This window comes from Dama dama, chromosome 24, assembly GCF_033118175.1.
Source record: "Dama dama isolate Ldn47 chromosome 24, ASM3311817v1, whole genome shotgun sequence".
Taxonomy (NCBI): Eukaryota; Metazoa; Chordata; class Mammalia; order Artiodactyla; family Cervidae; genus Dama; species Dama dama.
Window position 1 is genome coordinate 55,835,142 of NC_083704.1, and position 21,605 is coordinate 55,856,746.

A 21,605-nucleotide genomic window follows, 5' to 3' on the forward strand; every position below is an offset into this window, starting at 1 on the left:
GACCCGAGGGTGGCGACGCTGTCCTGGCGCTCCTGGGGCTGCTGCCTCCCCCGTGCCCTCCTGGAAGGAACACGGGCCTCACACTTCTCTGTGTTCACAGGAGTGATCACACACACACACACACACACATACAAAGACACTCCTAAAGGTCATGGTAAGTTGGAAGAGGGGAGACAATTGAAACTGAAAACTGGAGGAAGTTGTTTTCACAAGATTTTATTTTTTGGATGCTGACTCAAGGCAAAGGAGATCCCAAGAGGTCTTCCCTGGGCTTCTGATTCATAAGAAGCCTTTATCAGGGAGTTATCTGCCTATTGGTCACCCTCTACCAGGAAATGGTCTTATGGGTGGTGGACGGAATGGTGGCCGGAACGGTGGGCGGAACGGTGGTCGGAATGGTGGACGGACTGGTGGACGTAGGATTGGTGGAATAAATCTGACACTCTGAAACTGTGAACCAATAAAAGCAGGTTTCTTGTGGGAACCGGGTGAAGGTCAAGACAAGACCTCTCCCTCCACACCTGCCCCCCATTCCTAGTGGACTCCAGGAACCTTGGGGACCCAGATCACCCTCTGGCTGTGACCTTTGGAACATATGCTTAAATCTCCGTACCACAGACAGAGATAAAACTGAGGCCCACAGATGATAAAGGGCTTCCCAGGGTCACAAACCCATCCCAGCAAAGAAGGGCATGAAGATCATCACTGAGTCAGTGCCCCTCCAGCTTCTGCACAGTCAGAAGGCCCCGGCAGGCCTTGTGAAAATACAAATGGCTGGACCTTGCCCCAGAATCGGATTCGGTTGGGTGGAGTGCTGCTGAGAATCTGCCTTCCTGTCAGTTCCCGGGTGGGGACCCCATGAGAGAACCACTGCTTTAAGGGCTGCACAGCCAGGCCGGAGACCTGGGGCTCAGGGAGGGTGGGACCCAGGCGGGACCCCGGGCAGGAGGGCCTTTCTCTTCCCTCGATGGGGCAAACGGTCATTGGTCCAAAGGATGTTTCACATACTTAGCACCCCCAGAAACACCACAGTCCAGAAGGGGCCACTCACCTCATTACAGTTTATGTCAAATTGGTCATTTGATGGGTCCAGGGTGACTGTACCCACACACTGTTTCACCAGCTGGAAGGGGAGGTTCAAGGTCAAACTGGAACCCCTGTGGCCATAAACTCCCGGCCTCCTCCCAGGAGTTGGAAATCGTCCCCAACCCCGCTGTCCAACCCCTGAGAGGCATCTGCCATTCCCCTCCTCAACTCCCATCCTCACCCCATTCTCCTTGAAGTCACACTGCTCCAGGGGCTGCTGGGCCGTCTTGGGGCACACGGTCTCCTTCACCGTGAAGCTCACAGGCTTTCTGGTGCCTGGGTCAACCTCCTGGTCACGGGTCAAAGCAGGGGAAACTGGGTTTGGGCTCATTCTTCTTCCTCTGATCTGTCTCCCTGCCCCCCAACTAGCTGGCCCCCTCCCCAGATCCCTTCATAACTCACATCATTGGGTGTAGCGTCTAGCTCCAGGAGGCGGTAGAGATTAGCTTCTGAGGACCGCTTGTTGAACTGATCCACAGCACGAAGCACGGCCTCCCTGTAGCTGAGGGCCTGGGCACTGGCCGAGGGCAGCACCAGTCCCAGCAGCAGTAACCACAGTGACCAGCGCCCCAGGGCGAGGCTGGCTCCCTGGGTCTCCATGGTCCCCAGTCCTCATCCTGCCAGCCTGAGGGACCCTCCTTTTATGCTTAGCCAGGGCCTGATGCAATCACTCAACCAGGAGTCTTCCTACCCCGCCCCATGCCTGCCCTTCTCCCAGCCTGTGAGGAGGACTTGCCTCAGACCCTGCTGTGACCTCACAAGACTGCTGAGCAGTGGGCAGGGAGGACCCTGTGCAAGGTGAAGAAATGATTTCTCCATCTCCTGACAGTGCTTTGGCCTCTCCTGGACCCCATGGGAAGTGTCACAGGAAGGCTTGCTCAAGAGAGTTGTGTCCTCCAGCAGAGGGAGGGGCCAGGCACTGTCTACATCCCCTCTGACTCTATACCATGGGCCCCTCAGGATGCAGAGTAAAGAAGTGTATTCACGTCTCAATCGCCAGCTCCTGGCCCTGTCTGGAACACAGTAGGCACTCAGTTAACACTTGAAGAATGGGAAGACCACCAACTCCTGCTACAGAATTACATTTCCAGCCCCTCCCTAGGCAGACATCAATCCCACACCATCCTGTCCTCTGGGCGGAACCTCAGCCAGTCAGGGCTTGGCTCCCTTGGTGCCCGCTCCTAGTTCATCTCCACTATTTTCTCACTGAAAAAGTTCTCCTGCACAGCAACCCCCCACCAAGACATGGCCTGTTCCCCTGATCCCTCCTGAATCAGGCAGGGGAATGGTCATCTGCATTCTGACCCCAATTCAGGGCCCTCTCTACACTCAAGGCCACTGCAGGCTGCCCAGTCTTCACTGGACCCATATTCACATTCAAGCCGTGTCTTCATCTCCACAGACTCCGGGGACCCCTGTCCTCCTGAACTTGCCCCTGACCAATTCTCCCCTGTCCCTGCTCTCCTGAGTCCCCTCCTCCTCCATGGGGGCTCCTGCTGAGTCTCCCCCAAGGACTCTCCTGTTCAGAAGAAAGACTGGTCAGGTCCACCCAGGCTGCTTCTCCTCCCAGTCCTCACACGTTCCTGGGAACGGCCCTTCTCAAGACACCAGATCTCCTGAACGTGCATCACTGCTCTGTCTCTGGGTTCAAAACTCCTGTGAACACACTGGTTGTCTGCACTGGGCTGTTGGCAGGGTGCTGCCGCAGGAGCCCTGGACTGGATCCCTGGGAAGCCCACCTGCTCCTTCTTCCTCCTGAGGACACACCCCTGACCTCCCACCACCCCTGCCCTGGGCCTACCTCCATCTTCTCACCTCTCAGGGTAGCCACAACCTTCACACTCTGCCTTCCCTGATTTCCTGGCTCACCCCTGACCACTGTCCACTCTCCACACCATTTTCTGGGAGTTCCAGCACACCACCAGTTTGACCTTTTCAAGTCCTGTCTTCAGCCGCCCACGCTCCCCACTCCAGGCATCAGGGCCAAGGCTGTTGTTTCGGTTTTCCTCACTCCCAGCCCCACGGTCCTCAGCTGTCAGGCTGCCCCTTACATCTCAACCACTCAGGCCCCACTGAGCCTCCGGCTCTCCTCCCATCTCTGCCTCTGATCCCTCCGTGTGCCCTGACCTCCACCTTGGGAAGCCTTCCCTGACCTCCAGCTAGACCCAACATCTCGTCCTCGTCACCCACACGGCCTGCAGGACAGCCCTTCTGACCAGACCTCAGTGTCTCCCTATCTAGTGCTCTGGCTGAGAAAGCAGGCTGGGGAGGCCAGGGCTGGGAGAGCATGGCTGGGAAACATAATGAACCAAAATGATGAAGACGTCTGAAAGCGATGAAGCAAATTCTCATCCATCTCCTTTGACCTGGTCTTGTGACTGTGAGACCTGTAATATTTCCTGGATTCAGTTGCCTTATGGGACTCTTGGGGACTTGGCCAAAGCCCCTCAGCTGGGTTTGAATGTGCTGGTTACACATCAGCCTTGGAGAAGGAAGGAGAGGTGGGCCTCTGTGCAACCTGGTTTCACAGTCCAGGTATTGCCCCAGTGGCCTCTTGGTCAAGCTATATCCTTTTCCAACTCAGTGGAGGAAGAGGAATGTCCACGGTAGAAGCAACTGGTAGTACACATGGTTGCTGGCCATTAGGTAAGCCTGAAACCTGCCCTGTGCTTTTCTGCCTTGGGTTTGGGCATTTGCTCACATGTCAAACTGAATTTCCCTCCCCCATCCTCCCTGGATCCCTTGGCGGATCCGCGTCTGGGTCCTCAGGCTGCACCTCCTGTGTTGGTGGTGAACCTTCCCTTCCTCCAGAAATCAGCTTTCCTGGTTTAGGGCTCACAGCCTGTCAGAGCTCAGGTCTTCTCAGGAAAGACACCACACCCCCGTCCCCAGGCAGGTTATCCCAGACTCCACATCTGGTCCTTCAGAAATCCGCATGCACCCTTCCCCCCAACTCACTCAGGAATGAGCCAGGATCCTGCATGGCTCCCTCCTTTCCCTTCCTTCCTCTCACCCTTCCTTCCTCTCCAGACCCTCCATGGGAAAGAGAACTGAGCCCCAGGCTGCCGTGCCCCCGACTCTGGGGACACCCACCAGCTCTCTGACCAGCTGAAAAGTCAATGAGACCCACACGCGGTATCATTCCAAGAAGGACCCCCATGTGCTGCAAACAGGAGGCAGGTCAAGCCATCTGGAGCCCGACTTCCAGGAGGATGGAGTAAGAGAGGGCACTTCACACAGGCACACACACCCCTCCACCCATGGTGGTACTTCTGGGTCCCTGGTACCTGGGTGATCCCTTCCTCCACCCTGGGTTTTCCTTGTTCCATCCATTTGCACATGGATTCCTGGGAAGGCAGAAACTTCCCCTTCAGATGCTCCAGTCAGGTCCACTTTGTAAAGTGATGGAGCAGGGACCAACTCCTGAGCAGAATGTCAGATTGCTGACCAGAACACAATTTCCCCAGCCCCACCACTCACAGAAGCACAACAGACTCGTGTGGTGATGTCTACATTGCCAGGGAAGACCTACATTTCTTATTTCCAAAAAGAATTTAGTAGATTTTAAAGGCACATTTCTGGCCTCTGATTACCAGCTGAGAACCACTGATCATGTCTCCAGCAAAAAAAAACTGCCTCTCTAGGTGTATCTTTCCTTCCTGAAATTACCTTCTTGATCAAAGTGAAGTGAAAGTAGTCAGCCCTGTCCAACTCTTTGCGATCTCATGGACTGTAGCCCACCAGGCTCCTCTGTCCGTGGAATTCTCCAGGCAAGAATACTGGAGTGGGTTGCCCTTCCCTTCTCCAGGGGATCTTCCCAACCGAGGGACCGAACTCAGGTCTCCCACATTTCAGGCAGATTCTTTACTGTCTGAGCCACCAGGAAGCCCCATCTTGTTTAAACCAACAGACAAAGGAAGGGCCTAGGAAACTAGGATTGCAGGTAGGTGGTGGAGATTAAGACTGGGAGGGCTGATGGGTGGCAGGAACCATGGTGGGTGGAGCTGACCTGGTGGGAGCCATGCTGTGATGTGTGAAACCCAAACTATGAGGAGGACATCAGCGAGATCCCCACTGCTATACCTGAAACAGATGACCCCCTCCATTCTCCTGGGAGATCCTGCCCTGATGGTCACCTGTGCACCCTTGGGCAACCCCGTTGAAAGAGTTTTCTTCCAAGCAATTTGCCAGTGGCAGCAGCACTGACTGAGGACCCCGGGGTCCATCCTGTCACCAAAGTAACAACCCTAACACGAATCCTTAGGATGGTCATGGTAGCAACACTGGGAGGGGAGCCTGGGGCCTCTTGTATCCTGCCCCCACCTCACAGCCTCCCATGGCCGTGTTGTCTACAGAGTCTGGAGACGTAAGTCCAAAGATGTGACCTGGGTGTGTGGTCCTGCAGGGTACAATGGTCTCCCACGAACCCACCCACTCTGAGCTCACAGCACTCTTGTCAGGAGGCAGGGCACGGCTCACCACCAGTCTCATCAGACCAGGGAGGAAATTGAGGCCCAGGGTGGGGTGGGGTGTGGCCTTGGAAGGGAGGCCTTGGCCAAGTCAGGGTGGATGGCGGCACCCAGAGCTCTGGTTCCTGTGTGAGTCTCCTGGGGCCCACTGGGGCCCCCCTCCCTCTCAGACTAGTCCCGGGTTCCCTGTACGACCCCAGCAAACATCATCCTCTCTCCTGCAGCCTCCCTCCTGCAGCCCGGTGCTTTGAAGACTCAGTTCAAAAGCTGAGCATCAGTTCAAAATCACTCTGTGCAAGGAAGGGCTGGTGGGGACCTCTTCTGACTTGTGTTGCCACTCTCTTCCTTCCCTTCCTGGGCTCTCCCCTGCCCTCTGACTGCTCAAGGCTGGGGGCGAGGACTCGGGGATTTTCTGGGCAAGTTTACAGGGAAAGAAGTTTTCTCAGAATGACTTCCACAGACTCCTTCGTGTGTGGTGGGAGGTGTGGAGTCACCACTGGTCAGAACCAGCTACACAACTAGCAAATTGAAATTGTAGGATCCCAGGTCCAAAAGGTATACAGAATTTCAAGACCTCAAGGATATACAGAGCATTAAACCAAGTACCCAGCCCTCTGGAGCCCAGGGTCCTGTGTGACCTCCCTGATGACACAGGTGCTGGCCCTGTGTCCAGCCCCCAAAACACAGTCATGGCAAGAAGGACACCAAGTACCTGCTTCTGGAGTTCCTCAGATAGTAGAGGTTTTGATTCCCTGGGAAATACAACAGGCACTTATCATTTTGTTTTACTGGTTCTCTAAAGTCTTCTCTAAGAAGTAAAGAAGGGGACTTCCCCTGGAGTCAAGTAGTTAGGAATCTAGTTACCAATGCAGGAGACACAAGTTCAATGCCTGGTCAGGGAAGATCCCGTATGCAACTAAGCCCATGCAACGCAACTACTGAGTCTGTTCTCTAGAGCCCAGGAGCCACAACTACTGAAGCCCCGGTGCCCTAGAGCCTGTGATCCACAGCAAGAAAAACAACTCCATGACCGCAACTAGACAGTAGCCCCCACTTGCCGCACCTAGAGGAAGCCAGCACACAGCAGCAAAGACCCAGTGCAGCCAAAAGCAAAAAGAAAAGCCTCTTCCTGTGTAAAGTACATAAACTGATTTCTGTTAGAAAAAAGAGAGAGAGAGGGAGTGAGAAAAAAATAATGTAGGGCTCTGAACACACAAATACAGGAGAAGAGCAGTGCCTTTGCAACTCCCATTGTCCAGAAGGGCAACCAGGCCCCAGGAGAGCAAGAGAGAGGCGAGCTTAGCAAGGCCAGGGGGTGCACATGGCAAGCCTAGGGCTGGACTCCCAGATCAGTGCCCTTTCCACTCCCCACAGCATCTCCAGCGGTCCCACCCTGGGGGCATCTGGAGCTCATGACTTGGCCCCTGTCTTCCTGTCCAGCCCAGCACCCCCTGCCCCACCAGGCTACAAGAGCCCAGGAGGTCCCGCACCACAAGCTGCTTCCTGGGCTGGGACAGCCTCCCCTCCTGCCCAGCGGCACAGCCCACACATCCACCTTTAACTTAGCTGATCCATCCATGAAGGGCTAGGCATTTTCAGGACCCTGGTGGACCAAAAGCCCCCAGGGAGCTCTGACACAGACCCCACATCTGAGAGAGCCGCATCTAGAACGTGACCGGCCATGTTTCCCTCCAAATGCCCCATTTTCCCGTTTTCGGGGAAAGAGCCATTTTGTTGAGATTTTCACTTTTCACCCTTCCCGTGATAGGGGTGTTGCTCTTTGAGGCTCTGAACATCCACTGATGCCCGGTAACAAGCCAGTGATGCCTCTTGAAAGGGCTGCAGTGTCAGGCTTGTGCTGTGTCCGTGTCCACAGGAGGACCGTCGCCTGCTGTCGGCTTCCTTCTGCCCCGGGCTCCAGGCTGTGTAGCTCTCAGTCCCCCATACGTGTCACTGGAAAGGCTCCTAGGACAGATTGGCCTGAGCGGGCGGCAGTCTGTACAACCCGCGAGCTGCTTTCTTGAAGTTCTTCTGTGTCCGCAGCTCCCTAGCTGATGTGCAGTAAGCTTGTTTGTCCACCTTTGTCTTCTAAACTGCTTTACTGCCACCATGTGGCCGAGCAGGGGAAGATCCCCTGGAGAAGGAAATGGCAACCCACTCCAGCATTCTGGCCTGGAGAATCTTGCGGACAGAGGAGCCTGGCAGGGAACAGTCTATGGGGTCGCAAAGAGTCGGACAGGTCTGAAGCAACCTGGCACGTGTGTGGCCGAGCAGAGCAGGAGAGCCTGGAGGCTCCCTCTGGGCATTTGTACCAATGTCACTGTCCTAACTGGGTTTTCCCCAATGTCAGCACCCCTCACAGTAAGGGTTATATAATATATTAACTAGAGGATAATTACTTTACCATATTGTGATGGTTTTTGCCAGACATCAGTATGAAGCGACCATAGGTATACATGTGTCCCCTCCATCCTGAACCTCCCCTCCCACCTCCATTCCCACCCTATCCCTCCACGTTTTCACAGAGCACTGACTTCAGGTGCCCTGCATCATACATTTTTATTAACTGCATGCTAGTTGGATTAAGTCACTATTCTCTTTTTTTTTTTTTGCCCCACGGAATGGCCGTGGAGCTTCCCCAACCTAGGATCAAATCAGTGCCCACTGCATTCGAAGGGCAGAGTGTTAACCATTGTACCATCAGGGAAATCCTGAAAGGGAACATCTGTGACCTAAAAAAGACATCCTATAGTACCATCTCAGCCTAAAGAGGAGTCATCACGGATGTCATCAGGACCACGTGGGGCCACAGCCCCATGGAGTGTGGCTTTGTTTACTATGAAGAGGAAAAGGGAACCAGCTTTTAAAGGGCATTTCATGTTCAGCACAGGGGTAGTCCTAGTACCAGGAGCATCAAGGTCTTTATCAGTTCAGTTCAGTCACTCAGTCACGTCCGACTCTTTGCGACCCCATGGACTACAGCAGACCAGGCTTCCCTATCCATCACCGATTTCCGGAGCCTGCTCAAACTCATATCCATCGAGTAGGTGATGCCATCCAACCATCTCATCCTCTGTCGCCCCCTTTTCCTTCTGCCTTCAATCCCCTTCTACTCCTGCCTCTACTTTATAAAAGGGAGAAATTTCACATGGATGCTTGAGGGGTTCAGTTTTGTGGAAGGCCCTCATGGTTTCAAGAAACTTCACTCAGCGAAAAAGCCTCTGGGTATTGTTATTGTTGTTCAGTCACGCTTGCACTATTGATAAGACAGAAGACGGAGCAATTAGATGGAAACCTTTGGCTTCCCAACCAACCAACATCACCTACGTATGAAAACACTAGACACGGTTGTCAGTATATTGTGGCAAGTCCCTTCCACTGTATGTTGATATATTATTGAATACAGATGCATTGATGACAGATGAATTCTGTCTGTAAACCCCACCACAATCACATAAAAGAATTTTAAACAAAAAAAAATAATAAACAAACAAAAAAGAATTTTAAACAGAAGTACAAATAGTAGGCCGAAAGTGGACGTAAAACAGAATCATAAAAAAAAAGTCCATAGGGGAACTCTCTGGCTGTCCAGTAGTTAGGACTTGGTACTCTCAATGCCAGAGTCTCAGGTTCAATCCTTGTTTGGAGAACTAAGATCCTGCAAGCCAGGATCTTAAAAAAAAATCTAAAGAAGACAGAAAAGGAAGGGAGAATAAAGTACTAACTGAATGAATAAAAGAGCTTTGAGATATAAGATTAAACTCCAGATGTGTCAATGATTACATAATACAAGTGGTCCTGTGTTACCCAGGGTTTCTAGTTTCTGTATCTAATGTTTTCATATCTCAGTGCCCCAACCAGGGTTGGTAGATGCCTGGAGACCACACACTCTCTCCCTCAGCCCGCCTCTCACATGCAAACTGACCAGCACCTCCATCCCACCCTTTCTATCACTGAGACTCTAAGTCTCTGTCCTAGTAACCCCAGGGCCAGGTACCAACAAACTGGGGAGCCCCCACACCCACACCAGCCCACTGAAATTACTCAAGCTAATCCATCCTCAACCTGGTCTCACCCTCCCACCTCGCCCATTCCTTCCCTGGGAACATCACACGGGCCGTGACTGTTCTCTCCTCTGGGCCAGCATAACCCACTCCTCCTCCCCTGGGGACTGTGAGTAACAGACTCCTCTGCACCAGCGATGCGCTCCCCACCTGGTGATCGGACTGCAGGTTAATAAAGCCCAAACAGTGGGGACATAGAAAATGCTGGGAGACAGAGACACAGGGAGAGTGGGAGAGAGAAGGAGGGAAAGAGAAAAAGAGAAACAAATACTTTAGGCAAAATGTAGGTGATCTTGGAAATAGAGAATTTGAAAGTTTATGCACTATTTTTGCATGCCTGCCTTGAGCACTGAACTGAGCATTATTTCTAATCCTACCACGCCAGTCAGTGTGCTTTTTCTTAAGCAATTTTCTCCCCAGAAAACCTTCTTTCCCTCCTACTGGGTTTAGGTCCCCTCCATTGCAGGAGAACTGACAAATCAAGCTTGTCATGGACAGATGCTCAAAGCCATTCATGAAATAGTCTGTCACTTGTCTTCTCAGGGGTAAGAGGTCAAAAGGTCAAGCCGCAGACTCACCAATCACTGTAGAAGGCACTGACAAGGCCTCCATGCCTCCCTGCCCGGGACCAGTTCTGCCTCCTTCTCAAGGGTTGAGATGGAAAAATTGTTTGCATCATTTCCTTTCTGCTATCAGAGGTCACATGTGCATGCTGAGTGCCTCCTCCATGGCAAGGAACATCTGGTCAATACTGATATAAAACACGAAAGGGCAAGATAGGCCTGAGGCTACAGCTGGGTTGCCCTGGAAGCAGGATGGGCAATCACGGGAAGGAGCTGAAAACACGTGTGACCTGCACAGATGCCATGTCATCTTGATGAGTGGTCTCCCTCTCCCTTTGGGCAGGAACGTGACAACTGTGACAGGCCTGATACGGAATGTTTGCCGATTTCCATGGTGTAAATATTTCTACCAAGGCTGACTTCAAGCTACCAAGAGTATAACAACCAGCTCAAAAATACCCTGACCAATTAGCAATTGGCTCTGGCAAGTCTGTATCTTCGGGCACAGACCCAACACAGCCCCCTCGGTTTCCTCTGTAGGGTTTCTTCCCTCAACTTGGGGTGACGTAGAGTGAGAAGCATGAGGTTCCTCTAACCTGCCGGGAACCAGCCCCTCCTGCTCACCAAGGGAAGACAAGCCCAACAGGTTACAAAGTAAATGCTCTGTGAGATCCTGCCCTCTGTCCCTCCCAGGAACAGGTTGGCCAGAAGCAGATCTAAGACAAGCATTTAGTAGTTGTTTGGGAGGCGATTCCAGAAAGCACCAGCTGGAGTGTAGAGAAGGGAGACAGGGCAGGACCTGAATCAGAAAAGGAGGCGTCAATGAACACATCAATGAGGAAGGGGACAAGGGCTCAACCCAGCTGGGGACCTCGGACAGAGGGGTGAAACATCTGCAAGTGGGCCACCCAAGGAGGGAGGAAGAAGAGGTGTTTTTCCATCAAGTTCCCTCAGTAGTTAGTTGAAGCTGCTCCCTGGATTCAAACTCCCCAGTGCTTCCAGTCTGCCCCAGAGCAAAGGTCAGCTAGAGAATGGGGGGGCAGGACATGGGCAGTGTCTGAAACACACAGGCAAGTAGACATGTGATCTGTGTGTCACCCTGTCTCTCACACCCTCATGCAGAGCTCTTCACCCTGATGGACAAGATGCTTGTATTTAATGGTGCAAATTTTGTACCATGTGATCCCTAAACACGAGCCCACTGCTTCAATCTGGGACCCAGCTGAAGAAACAGTTATGTGTCACAATGCCACAGGAAAAGCCAGGAGGGATGGGCTATTTCAGAATTAAGGACCAGAGGTACGTTCTGGGCATTGTACCTGCAGGCTCCGCCCTGAGACTGAACTGGGTCTCTGCGAGTGTTTAACAAGATGGGAAGCCTGGCCCCTCGTGGACTGTCAGCTCCGTGCGAGCACGAGCAGCATTCCCACCAGCACTGCATCCACGGCAGATCTCCTTACGTCCTACTGGGTGTTGGAGGAGGAGGGCAGGGGCGGGTGAAGGGCTCGGGAGGGACCCGAGGGTGGAGATGCTGTCCTGGAGCTCCTGGGACTGCTGCTTCCCTGCCCTCCTGGAAGGAGCAGGGGCCTCACGCTTCTCCGTGTTCACAGGAGTGATCTCACACACACACACATAGATACACATATGCACATAGACACACACCCATACACAGACACACACACATACACACAAACACACACACACCCCTAACAGGTCCTGGTAAGTCGGAAGAGGGGAGACAATTGTAAATGAAGGCTGAAGGAAGTTGTTTTCACAAGATTTTATTTTTCAGATGCTGACACAGGGCAAAACATATCCCAAGAGGTCTTCCCTGAGCTTCTGATTCACCAAAAACCTCTATGAGGGAGTTATCTGCATATTGTTCAACTTTGGCCTGGGGAATGGAAATGGAGGTACTATTTCTGGAGCTAACCGTGGAGCAGAGAGATTGGTGGAGGGAACCACCGCCAGGGACTCCTCATGGGATTGAACAGTGATGTGCCAAATTTTCTGAAACTCTTAAGCTGTGAACCAATAAAAACAGGTTTCTGGTAAGAACTGGGTGACAGTCAAGACATGATCCGTCCCTCCTCATCTGACATTCCATTTGTGGTGGACTCCAGGAATCTTGGGGTCCCAGTTCACCTCTGGCTGTGACCCTTGGCACATGCAGTTGAATCCCTACATCCATAAACAGATGAGGAAACTGAGGTCCACAAGAAGCCTGGGCCTTTCCAGGGTCCAAGCCCACCCCAGCAAAGCTGGACGGAACAGAGGCTAAAAGCCCATGAATCCAGTCAGTGCCTGGCATATTCACAACCCCCTGGAGGCTTTGTGAAAATCCAAATGACAGGGCCCCACCCTACAGTCTGATCCAGGAGGTCTGAGTGGGGCCAAGAACCTGCCTCTCTGTTAGTTTCTTCTTGGAGGCCCCGTTAGACAACACTGCTCTAAGATATGCAGAGCCAGGACTGGAGACCTAGGGCTTAGGGAGGCAGGGGCAAGGTCTGCCCTGGACTAGGGAGGGAGTTATTGATCCAAAGCATGTTCCAAACACCACATTGTTAGCTGCACACCACAGAAGGGGCCACTCACCTCATAACGGCTTACGTGAATACATTGTTCCAATGGTCCATGGTGACTGTCACCCCATATTTTTTCACCACCTGGAGAAGGAGGTTCAAGGTCAAACTGGAACTCCTGGGCTATAACTTCCCAGCCGCACCCCACCTCACCGCAGGGACTAGAACTTTTTCCCTAAAGTTCCCGGATCAGCTCCTGGAAAGCACCCTCCTTCAGCCCAGGCCCCAGGCTCACCCCATCCTCCTTGAAGTCACACTGCTCCGGGGCTGCTGGCTCGTCCTGGGGCACACCGCCTCCTTCACCTTGAAGCTCACCCGCTTCGGGCTCTCCAGGTCTCATCCTGGTCAGGGATCAAAGTGGGGGGACTGGGCTCGGGCTCATGTTTCCTTCTCTGATCTGTCTCCCTGCCACCACCCGGACGGCAGCCTCTCCAGCCCCCTGCGTGTCCGGCCCTGGGCTTGGTGCTGAGAGCCCAGGGGAGGGACAGAGCCCGTCCCGGCCTCACGGGCACCCAGAGAGCAGGAGTGGACCGCACGGCAGCGCTGAGGGCAGCGCCTCCCCGCAGAGGGGTGAGGGAGGTCAGGGCCGCCTGCAGGGAGAGCCCTTGTACCTGGAACCTCCAGGCTGACAGAGGCCTCCCTGGCAGGGAGACACCGCGGTGCAGTGGGGCCTTCAGCAGGGACGTCACCTCACAGAGCCTGTGACCCCCTCCATCCCTGGAGCTCCCAGAAGTCCTGGGAGCCAGATGTGCAGGGCGCCTGATCCCACAGCAGAGATGCTAAGGCAGGAAGCCTGGGGCTGGCAGGGGACCCAGGTCTGGGAAGATTTCCTGGAAGAGGTGGGAGCCACCTAGAGGACAAAGTGCCTTCCTGACAGGAGGTACAGCCTGAGCAAAGGGAGGGACAGTGTGGCCAAGGCTGGGGGGAGATGGCTCCAGGAGACGGTAGAGATTAGCTTCTGAGGACTTCTCAATGGGCTGATCCACAGCACGAAGCACGGCCTCCCTGTAGCTAAGGGCCTGGGCTCTGGCCAAGGGCAGCACTAGTTCCAGCAGCAGTAGCCACAGTGACCACCGTCCCAGGGAGAGGCTGGCCCTCTGGGTCTCCATGACCCCCAATCTGCCTCCTCCCAGCCTGAGGGACCCTCCTTTTATGCTCAGCCTGAGCCCTGATGCAAAGGCTCAACCAGGAGTCTTCCTGACCCACCCCATCCCTGCCCTCCTCCCAGGGTGTGAGCTGGTCTTACCTCAGGCCTTGCTGTTGCCTCATGGGATTGCTGGGCAGTGGGCAGGGAGGCCCCTGAGCAAGGTGAAGAAATGGTTTCTCCATCTCCTGACAACTTCTTGGCCTCTCCTGGATCCCATGGGGAGTGTCACCAGCGGGCTTGCTCAAGAGGGTTGTGTCCTCCAGGAGACGGACCAGGCACTGTCTGCATCCCCTCTGCCTCCACACCATGAGCTCCTCAGGATTCAGGGTAAAGGAGTATATTCAGCACTCAACCTCCAGCTCTAGGCACTGCCTGGCACACAGCATGTATTCACTTAACATTTGATGAGTGGATGACAGGACAAACCCCTTCTGAGCCTTACCCACTCAGCCTGTCCCTAGGCAGCCATCAACCCCACACCATCCTGTCCTTGGGGCCAGCCCTCAGCCATTCAGGAGCTTGGCTCCATCTGTCCCCTCTCCTAGATTCATCTCCACTGTTTCTCAGTGAAGAAGGTCGCCTCCAGGTTGGAAGAGAATGGATACATGTATACAGATGGCTGAGTCCCTTTGCTGTTCATCTAAAACTGTCATAACATGGTTTGTTAATCAGCTCTGCGTGCATGCATGCGTGCTTAGTCGCTTCAGTCATGTCTGACTCTTTGAGACCCTATGGACTGTGGCCTGCCAGGCTCCACTATCCATGGGATTCTCCAGGTAAGATTACTGGAGTGGGTTGCTTTGTTTTCCTCTAGCTTATAGTCTTCCTATAGCTGATTAAGCTATACTACAATTCAAAGTAAAAAAACATAAAAAGTAAAGTCCTCCTTCACAGATACCGCCCCCCAACAGACATTGCCTGTTCAGCTGACCCCTCCCCAATCAAACATGGGAAAGGTCATCTGCACTGTGACCCCAATTCAGTGCCCCCGCTCACATTCAAGGCTGGCCAGTCCTCATTGGATCTGCATTCACATTCAAGCCTTGTCTTCATCTCCACAGACTCCAGGGACCCGCTGTCCTCCTGAACTTGCCCCTGACCAATTCTCCCCTATCCCTGCTCTCCTGGGTTCCCTCCTTCTCCCTGGGGGCTCCTGCTGACTCTCCTCCAAGGACTCTCCTCTTAGGAGGCAGGCTGGCTCAGGTGCATCCAGGCTACTTCTCCTCCCAGTCCTCACATGTTCCTGGGGACGGCCCTTCTCAAGACACCAGTGCCCATCACACACATACTGGACTGTGCCTCTGGGTTCAGGACTCCCATGAACGCCCTGGTTGTCTGCACTGGGCTGTTGGCGGGGTGCTGCCGCAGGAGCTCTGAGCTAGACGCCTGGGAGACCCACCTGCTCCTTCTTCCTCCTAAGGACACTCCCCTGACCTCCCACCACCCCTGCCCTGGTCCTACCCCCCTCTTCTCTCCTCTCAGTAAAGCCACAACCTCCAGATTCCATCTTTCCCAATTACCAGGCTCTCCCTGACCAGTGTCCACCCTCCACGTTATTTTCTAGGGCTCCAACACACCACCCATTTGACCATTTCACCCTGCCTCCCGAGCCCACACCACCCCCACCTGGCATCAGGGCCTAGATGGTTGCTGTTCTTAGTTTTCCTCACCCCACAGGTGTGGGCCTCGGGTGTCAGGCTGCCCTGCCCACCCCAACCCCTCAGGCCCCTCGAAGCCTCCTGCCCGTCTCCCATCTCTGCCCCTGATCCCTCTACTTGCCCTGACCTTCCTCCTTGGGAAGCCTTCCCTGACGTCCAAGGAGACTCGGCACCTCCACCTCTTGGCTCCCACAGCCTTCAGGAAGTCTCTTCTGATTTGACCCAAAGTGACTTTCTGCCCCATGCCCTGATTGGGATACCACGCTGGGGTGGCCAGTGTGCGGGGCGGGTTGAGAACACAGCTGGGAGGATAATGAACCAAAGGAATAAAGGGGCCACAGGCCGAGAAGGAAATTCTTGTACAGGTCTTGGGAGGAATGACCATGTAGTTGCGAGGTCTGGGGTAACTCTTGGGCTCAGTTGTTCCTATGGGACCCCTGGGGGCTTCGGCAGGGCCCCTCGGAAGGTGGCAGCTGAATGGATGGCGCCGGTTAAACATCAGCCTTGGAGAAGGAAGAAGAGGTGAGCCTCTGATGTCGTTTCACAGTTTAGGTATTGCCTCAGAGGATTTTTGGTCAAAGATGGAAAAGGAGGTGATTACAGGAGAAAATAATTAGCAACACGCGTGGTTACTGGTGTCTGGCACACTCCCTGTGCTTTCCTGCCTCTGCATCATTGCATTTCCTAAACCTTAGCACTGAAGTCCCCTTCCCCATCCTTCCATGGGGACAGGTGGCTGCTCAGGGATGAGGTCTGATAAAGGAATCCACCTTGGAAAAGAACTTGGGAGCACTTGGCCCATAACCGATGCTCTATAACAGCTGTTAATATCAGCGGGGCCAGAAGCTGCCCCCAGCAGCTACTCAGGTCCTTAGACTCTGGAGTCAGGCAGACAGGGGTTTGAATCCTTGGTTTGCGTCTCACCAGCGGCGACTTCCTTGCAAATATTCTGCTCTGGTGGAACTCTCAGCGGCGAGTGAAAGTAAATCCAATTCACATGGCCTCAGACACAATTGAGAAACCCCCGTGGCTCCATTTTCCTGCAGTTCTCTCTCCAGGCTCTTGCTTAGAGAGAGAGAAGCAGGGGGAGAGGGAAAGGAGAGTGCAAATAGCAGCCTCAGGAGCGGGAGGACCTCTGTGGCCGCAGTAGCTATGCCCTGAGATGGTCGGACTGAACCCTGGGGTCTCTGCCCACACCCCCTCCTAACCAGCCCAGTGTTGGGAGCACAGTCCCTGGCAGAGGCTGCTACAAGACTGTTGTCACTACCTCGTCCCCACCCTGGGGCGCCCACCTTTCCCAGTCTTCCTCTATCTCCCCTCCCAGTCTGGTTGAGCCAGATGTCCTTTCCCATCACGCTCTGCACTTAAACCCTAACTGGACAAAGCACAGCCTCATCTGTGTTTATACATGTCCTCATTCCAGCCCAGAGCCCAAGACCTCCCAGCAGAGAGCAATGTGGTGATGAGAACGAGCAAGGCCAAGGCTGAGCGCCTTGACTTCCCATCCCTCCCTCTGCCCAATCTGCTGACCAGTGGTGTGAATGTAAAGCCGACTCTCACCAGCTGCCCTTCCTTCTCCTTGTCTGTAAAATGCACGGAAGGCCCTCCTCTCCTCCATGGAGAAATTTTCCCCCTCTGATCTTGAAGCTGAGGGTCAGAGGGGTCAGTTTCCAGAGAGCCTTCTCCAACTCCTAGGGGGAAGAGCAGCTGCCCACTGCATACCACCCCTCAACATGCTTACTAGGAGAAAGCCCACACAGCACAATACATTATCGGGGTCTCCCCAGAAGTCCCACTCTTCAGAAGCCTCCCTCATGGACACTCACTCACATGGCTGAGGACAAAGGAACCAAGATGTCTCCTGCATCTTCTTTTAGCCTTGGGAACTGAAAACCTTCCAGACATGTGTAACTGGGAATGCTATGTCCATTCTGTGCCCTAGGGTGCAACCATTTAAAACCAATGATGTATAAACTCCACAAATATTTCTCAGTAGTGAAAGTAAATATATTCTGATATATTCATACACTGGAATACTACATGGTAGTGGTTTAGCCGCTAAGTCATGTCCAACTCTTTGCGACCCCATGGACTGTAGCCTGCCATGCTCCTCTGTCCATGGGATTTTCCAGGCAGGAATACTGGAGTGGGTTGCCATTTCCTTCCCCAGGGGATCTTCCCCACCCAGGGATCAGTCCTGGGTCTCCTGCTTTGCAGATGGATTCTTTACCAAATGAGCCCCCAGGGAAGCCCAGAATACTAAGTCAGCAATAAAAACTTGTCCTACTCTAATTACATACAAAAACATGATGAGTTCTCACAAACATGGTGCATGAAAAAATTGTGCAAATGAGACTATATATGCTACAATATAATTTTGTATGAATTTCAAATCCTAGTTACATTAACCTAAGGGTTCCAAAGTCAGGGCCATGGTTATGGAGATGGGGAAGCAACTAGAAGGGGGATAAGGAGATTTCTAGGTGCAATGCTATTGTGCTGTTTAGTCACTGAGACGTGTCTGGCTCTTTTGCAACCGCATGGACTATAGCCGGCCAGGCTCCTCCGTCCATGGGATTTTCCGGGCAAGAATATGAGAGTGGGCTACCATTTCCTCTTCCAGGGGATCTTTCTGATCCAGGGATCAAACGCACATCTCCTAAACTGACAGGCAGATTTCTTCCCACTGAGCCACCAGGGAAGCCCTTCTAGGTTCATTACACACATGTGTTTGTACATCAAAAACTCTACAAGTTGTGCACTTATTGTTAGTGCCCAACCCCTATGTACATACAATATGTCAACTCCCTGGGCTTCTTCAACTACTGTGCTACTCTGGCCACTTTGTAAAATCCTTGATTCTCCTGGGCTTACAGCACAGCCCCAACCCTCCCACCTCTTGTACCACCACCCTGGACACCTTGGGTCCTTCTCCACATCAGGCCCCGTACTTGATTCACTGACAAAGCCTGCTGACCTCCCAGCCAGGGGCCAATTACATCTCCCTTCTCAGGGACTGAAATGAAATACATTCATTTTTTGTTGCTGTAAGCAGTGTTCACATATGTGTGTTCATGGTCAGGTCCGGGGCATGGAGGGACCTGAGAATAAAATGCTGTCCTGGTTCTCTTAGCCTGCTGCCTGCCCCGCCTCCCCTCCTGGTTGTTACAGGAGGTTGTTGTAATGGTTGTTACAGAAATAACAACCATTTCTGTACTGTGCATTTGTGATCTCACACACACACACACATACACACACACACACACACACACACACACACACGAGGGCTCCCAGAGGTAAAGATCTGGCCCCTCTAAGTGAGAGGACACAAGTGAAATTAAAGCTTGGAGGAAGTTGTTTTCAGAAGACTTTACTTTCTCAGAATCCAAAAGCCTGAGCCAGGGAGGACACGCATAGGATTCTTCCACGGGCTCGCAATTTACCCAAGATTGAGTAGCGGGAGGAACGGAATAGCTTTCTTAATGTATTTTCCCAGCTTCTTACGAAATCGTCTAAATCTCCCAACACTCTGCAACTGTGAACCAGGAAGAGCCAGGTTATTTGTGGGAAAGGGAACCAGGGTTAAGAGCAGACCCATCTGAACCATACACCAGCTCCCAGGCCCACACTAGGAGACGTGGGGCTCCAGGGTGCCCTCTGGCTGCAACCTTTGAAGCACAAGGTTGAATCCCGACACCTATAGACAGAACAGCAAACTGAGGCCCTCGAGTGACAAGGGGCGCCCCAGGGTCACAGGCCCATCCCAGCGAAGGTGGAAGGGAGCTGGGGCTAAAACATCATTACTCGAGTCAGTGCCTCTCAAATCGTCAGAATCCCCTGAAGGCCTTGTGAAAAGATAAATGGCTGCACCCCACCCCAGAGTCTGAATCAGGAGGTCTGAGTTGGGCTGAGAATCTGCATCTCTGTCAGTTCCTAAGTGGGGACCCCACTAGAGAACCACTGCTCTAAGAGACACAACCACTGCTGGAGACCTGGGGCTCGCGGGAGGGAGTGGCCAGGGTACGAGCGCCCGCCTCTGCCCTGGATGGGGAAGGGGGTTTTGGTCCTAAGGATGTTCCACAACCCATCACCCTAGCAGTTCCTGCAGTACAGAAGGAGCCACTCACCTCCTCACAGGTGATGTTTATTTTGCCTTTCACCGCGTCCAGAGTGACTGTCCCCACACACTGCTTCACCAGCTGGAAGGAGAGGCTGGAGGTCAAACTGGAACTGCCGGGCCATAATCTTCCAGGCTCAGCCCAGGGACTAAAATGCCCTTTGTCCAGCAGCTTGGGAAGCATTCACCCGCATCCCCAGCCCCCAGGCTCACCCCATTCTCCTTGAAGTCACACTGCTCCGGGGACTGCTGGCTTGTCCTGGGACACACGGTCTCCTTCACCCTGAAGCTCACAGGCTTCGGGACATTTGGGTTCTCATCCTGATCCAGGAATAAAATGGGGAGACTGGGCTCGGGCTCATGTTTCCTTCTCTGATCTGTCTCCCTGCCACCACCCGGACGGCAGCCTCTCCAGCCCCCTGCGTGTCCGGCCCTGGGCTTGGTGCTGGGAGCCCAGGGGAGGGACAGAGCCCGTCCCCGGCCTCACGGGCACCCAGAGAGCAGGAGCGGACCGCACGGCAGCGCTGAGGGCAGCACCTCCCCGCAGAGGGGCTGAGGGAGGTCAGTGCCGCCTGCAGGGAGAGCCCTTGTACCTGGAACGTCCGGGCTGACAGAGGCCTCCCTGGCAGGGAGACACCGTGGTGCACAGGGGCTTCAGCACGGACATCACCTCACAGAGCCTGTGACCCCCTCCATCCCTGGAGCTCCCGGAAGTCCTGGGAGCCAGGTGTGCAGGGCGCCTGATCCCACAGCAGAGATGCTAAGGCAGGAAGCCTGGGGCTGGGAGGGTCCCAGGTCTGGGAAGGTTTCCTAAAACAGGTGGGAACCCACCAAGTGGGAGAAGTGCCTTCCTGACAGGAGGTACAGCCTGAGTGAAGGGGGAGACAGTGTGGCCAAGGATGTCAGGAGACAGATCCCCTTCCCAGCCCCCTCCCCAACTCACGTCCTGCTCTGGAGGCGGGTCTAGCTCCAGGAGGCGGTAGAGATTAGCTTCTGAGGACTGCTCATTGAACTGATCCACAGCGCGAAGCACAGCTCTCCTGTAGCTGAGGGCCTGGGCGCTGGGCGAGGGCAGCACCAGTCCCAGCAGCAGTAGCCACAGTGACCACCGTCCCAGGGAGAGGCTGGCCCTCTGGGTCTCCATGGTCCCCAATTTGCCACCTCCAAGACTGCAGGATTGGCCTTTATGCTCAGCCTGGGCCTAATGCAATGGCTCAACCAGGAGTCTTCCTGACCTGCCCCATCTCTGCCCTCCTCCCAGGGTGTGAGGTGGACTTGCCTCAGCCCCTGCTGTTGCTTCATGGAATTTCTGAGCAGTGGGCAGGGAGGCCCCTGTGCAAGGTGAAGAAATGATTTCTCCATCTCCTGACAACCTCTTGGCCTTTCCTGGACCCCATGAGGAGTGTCACAGGCAGTCTTGCTCAAGAGGATTAAGTCCTCCAGGAGATGGAGGGGCCAGGCACTATCTATATCCCCTCTGCCTCCACACCTCAGGATTCAGTGTAAAGGAGTGTATTTGCTATTCAACCTGCTTCACTGACTACGTTAAAGACTTTGACTGTGAGGACCATAACAAGCTGTGGAAAATTCTTAAAGAGATGGGAATACCAGACCACCTGACGTGCCTCCTGAGAAACCCGTATGCAGGTCAAGAAGTAACAGTTAGAACTGGACATGGAACAATGGGCTGATTCCAAATTGGGAAAGGAGTACATCCAGGCTGTATATTGTCACCCTGCTTATATAACTTATATGCAGAGTACATCATGCAAAACACTGGACCAGATAAAGCACTAGCTAGAATCAAGGTTGCCAGGAGAAATATCAGTAATCTCAGATATGCAAATGATAACCACCCTTACAGCAGGAAGTGAAGAGGAACTAAAGAGCCCCTTGATGAAAGTGAAAGAGGAGAGTGA

At 53.6% G+C, this 21,605-nt stretch overlaps 2 protein-coding genes and 1 pseudogene across 2 annotated transcripts; all 3 read right to left on the minus strand.

Annotated features, from left to right (window-relative positions):
- Window positions 1-200: 200 nt before the first annotated feature.
- LOC133046293 (cathelicidin-2) lies at window positions 201-1,770 on the minus strand. Its single transcript, XM_061129215.1, has 4 exons — window positions 1,489-1,770; window positions 1,268-1,375; window positions 1,052-1,123; window positions 201-450 (listed from the first exon to the last, which is right to left on the minus strand). The coding sequence occupies exons 1-4, from the start codon at window positions 1,684-1,686 to the stop codon at window positions 319-321; spliced, it is 510 nt and encodes a 169-aa protein (XP_060985198.1). The 5' UTR covers window positions 1,687-1,770; the 3' UTR covers window positions 201-318.
- Window positions 1,771-12,788: 11,018 nt separating this feature from the next.
- On the minus strand, window positions 12,789-13,873 carry LOC133045600 (cathelicidin-5-like; annotated as a pseudogene).
- Window positions 13,874-18,923: 5,050 nt separating this feature from the next.
- On the minus strand, window positions 18,924-20,931 carry LOC133046294 (cathelicidin-6). Its single transcript, XM_061129216.1, has 4 exons — window positions 20,630-20,931; window positions 19,900-20,007; window positions 19,697-19,768; window positions 18,924-19,104 (listed from the first exon to the last, which is right to left on the minus strand). Exons 1-4 carry the CDS (start codon window positions 20,828-20,830, stop codon window positions 19,009-19,011), a joined length of 477 nt encoding a protein of 158 aa, XP_060985199.1. The 5' UTR covers window positions 20,831-20,931; the 3' UTR covers window positions 18,924-19,008.
- Window positions 20,932-21,605: the final 674 nt, after the last annotated feature.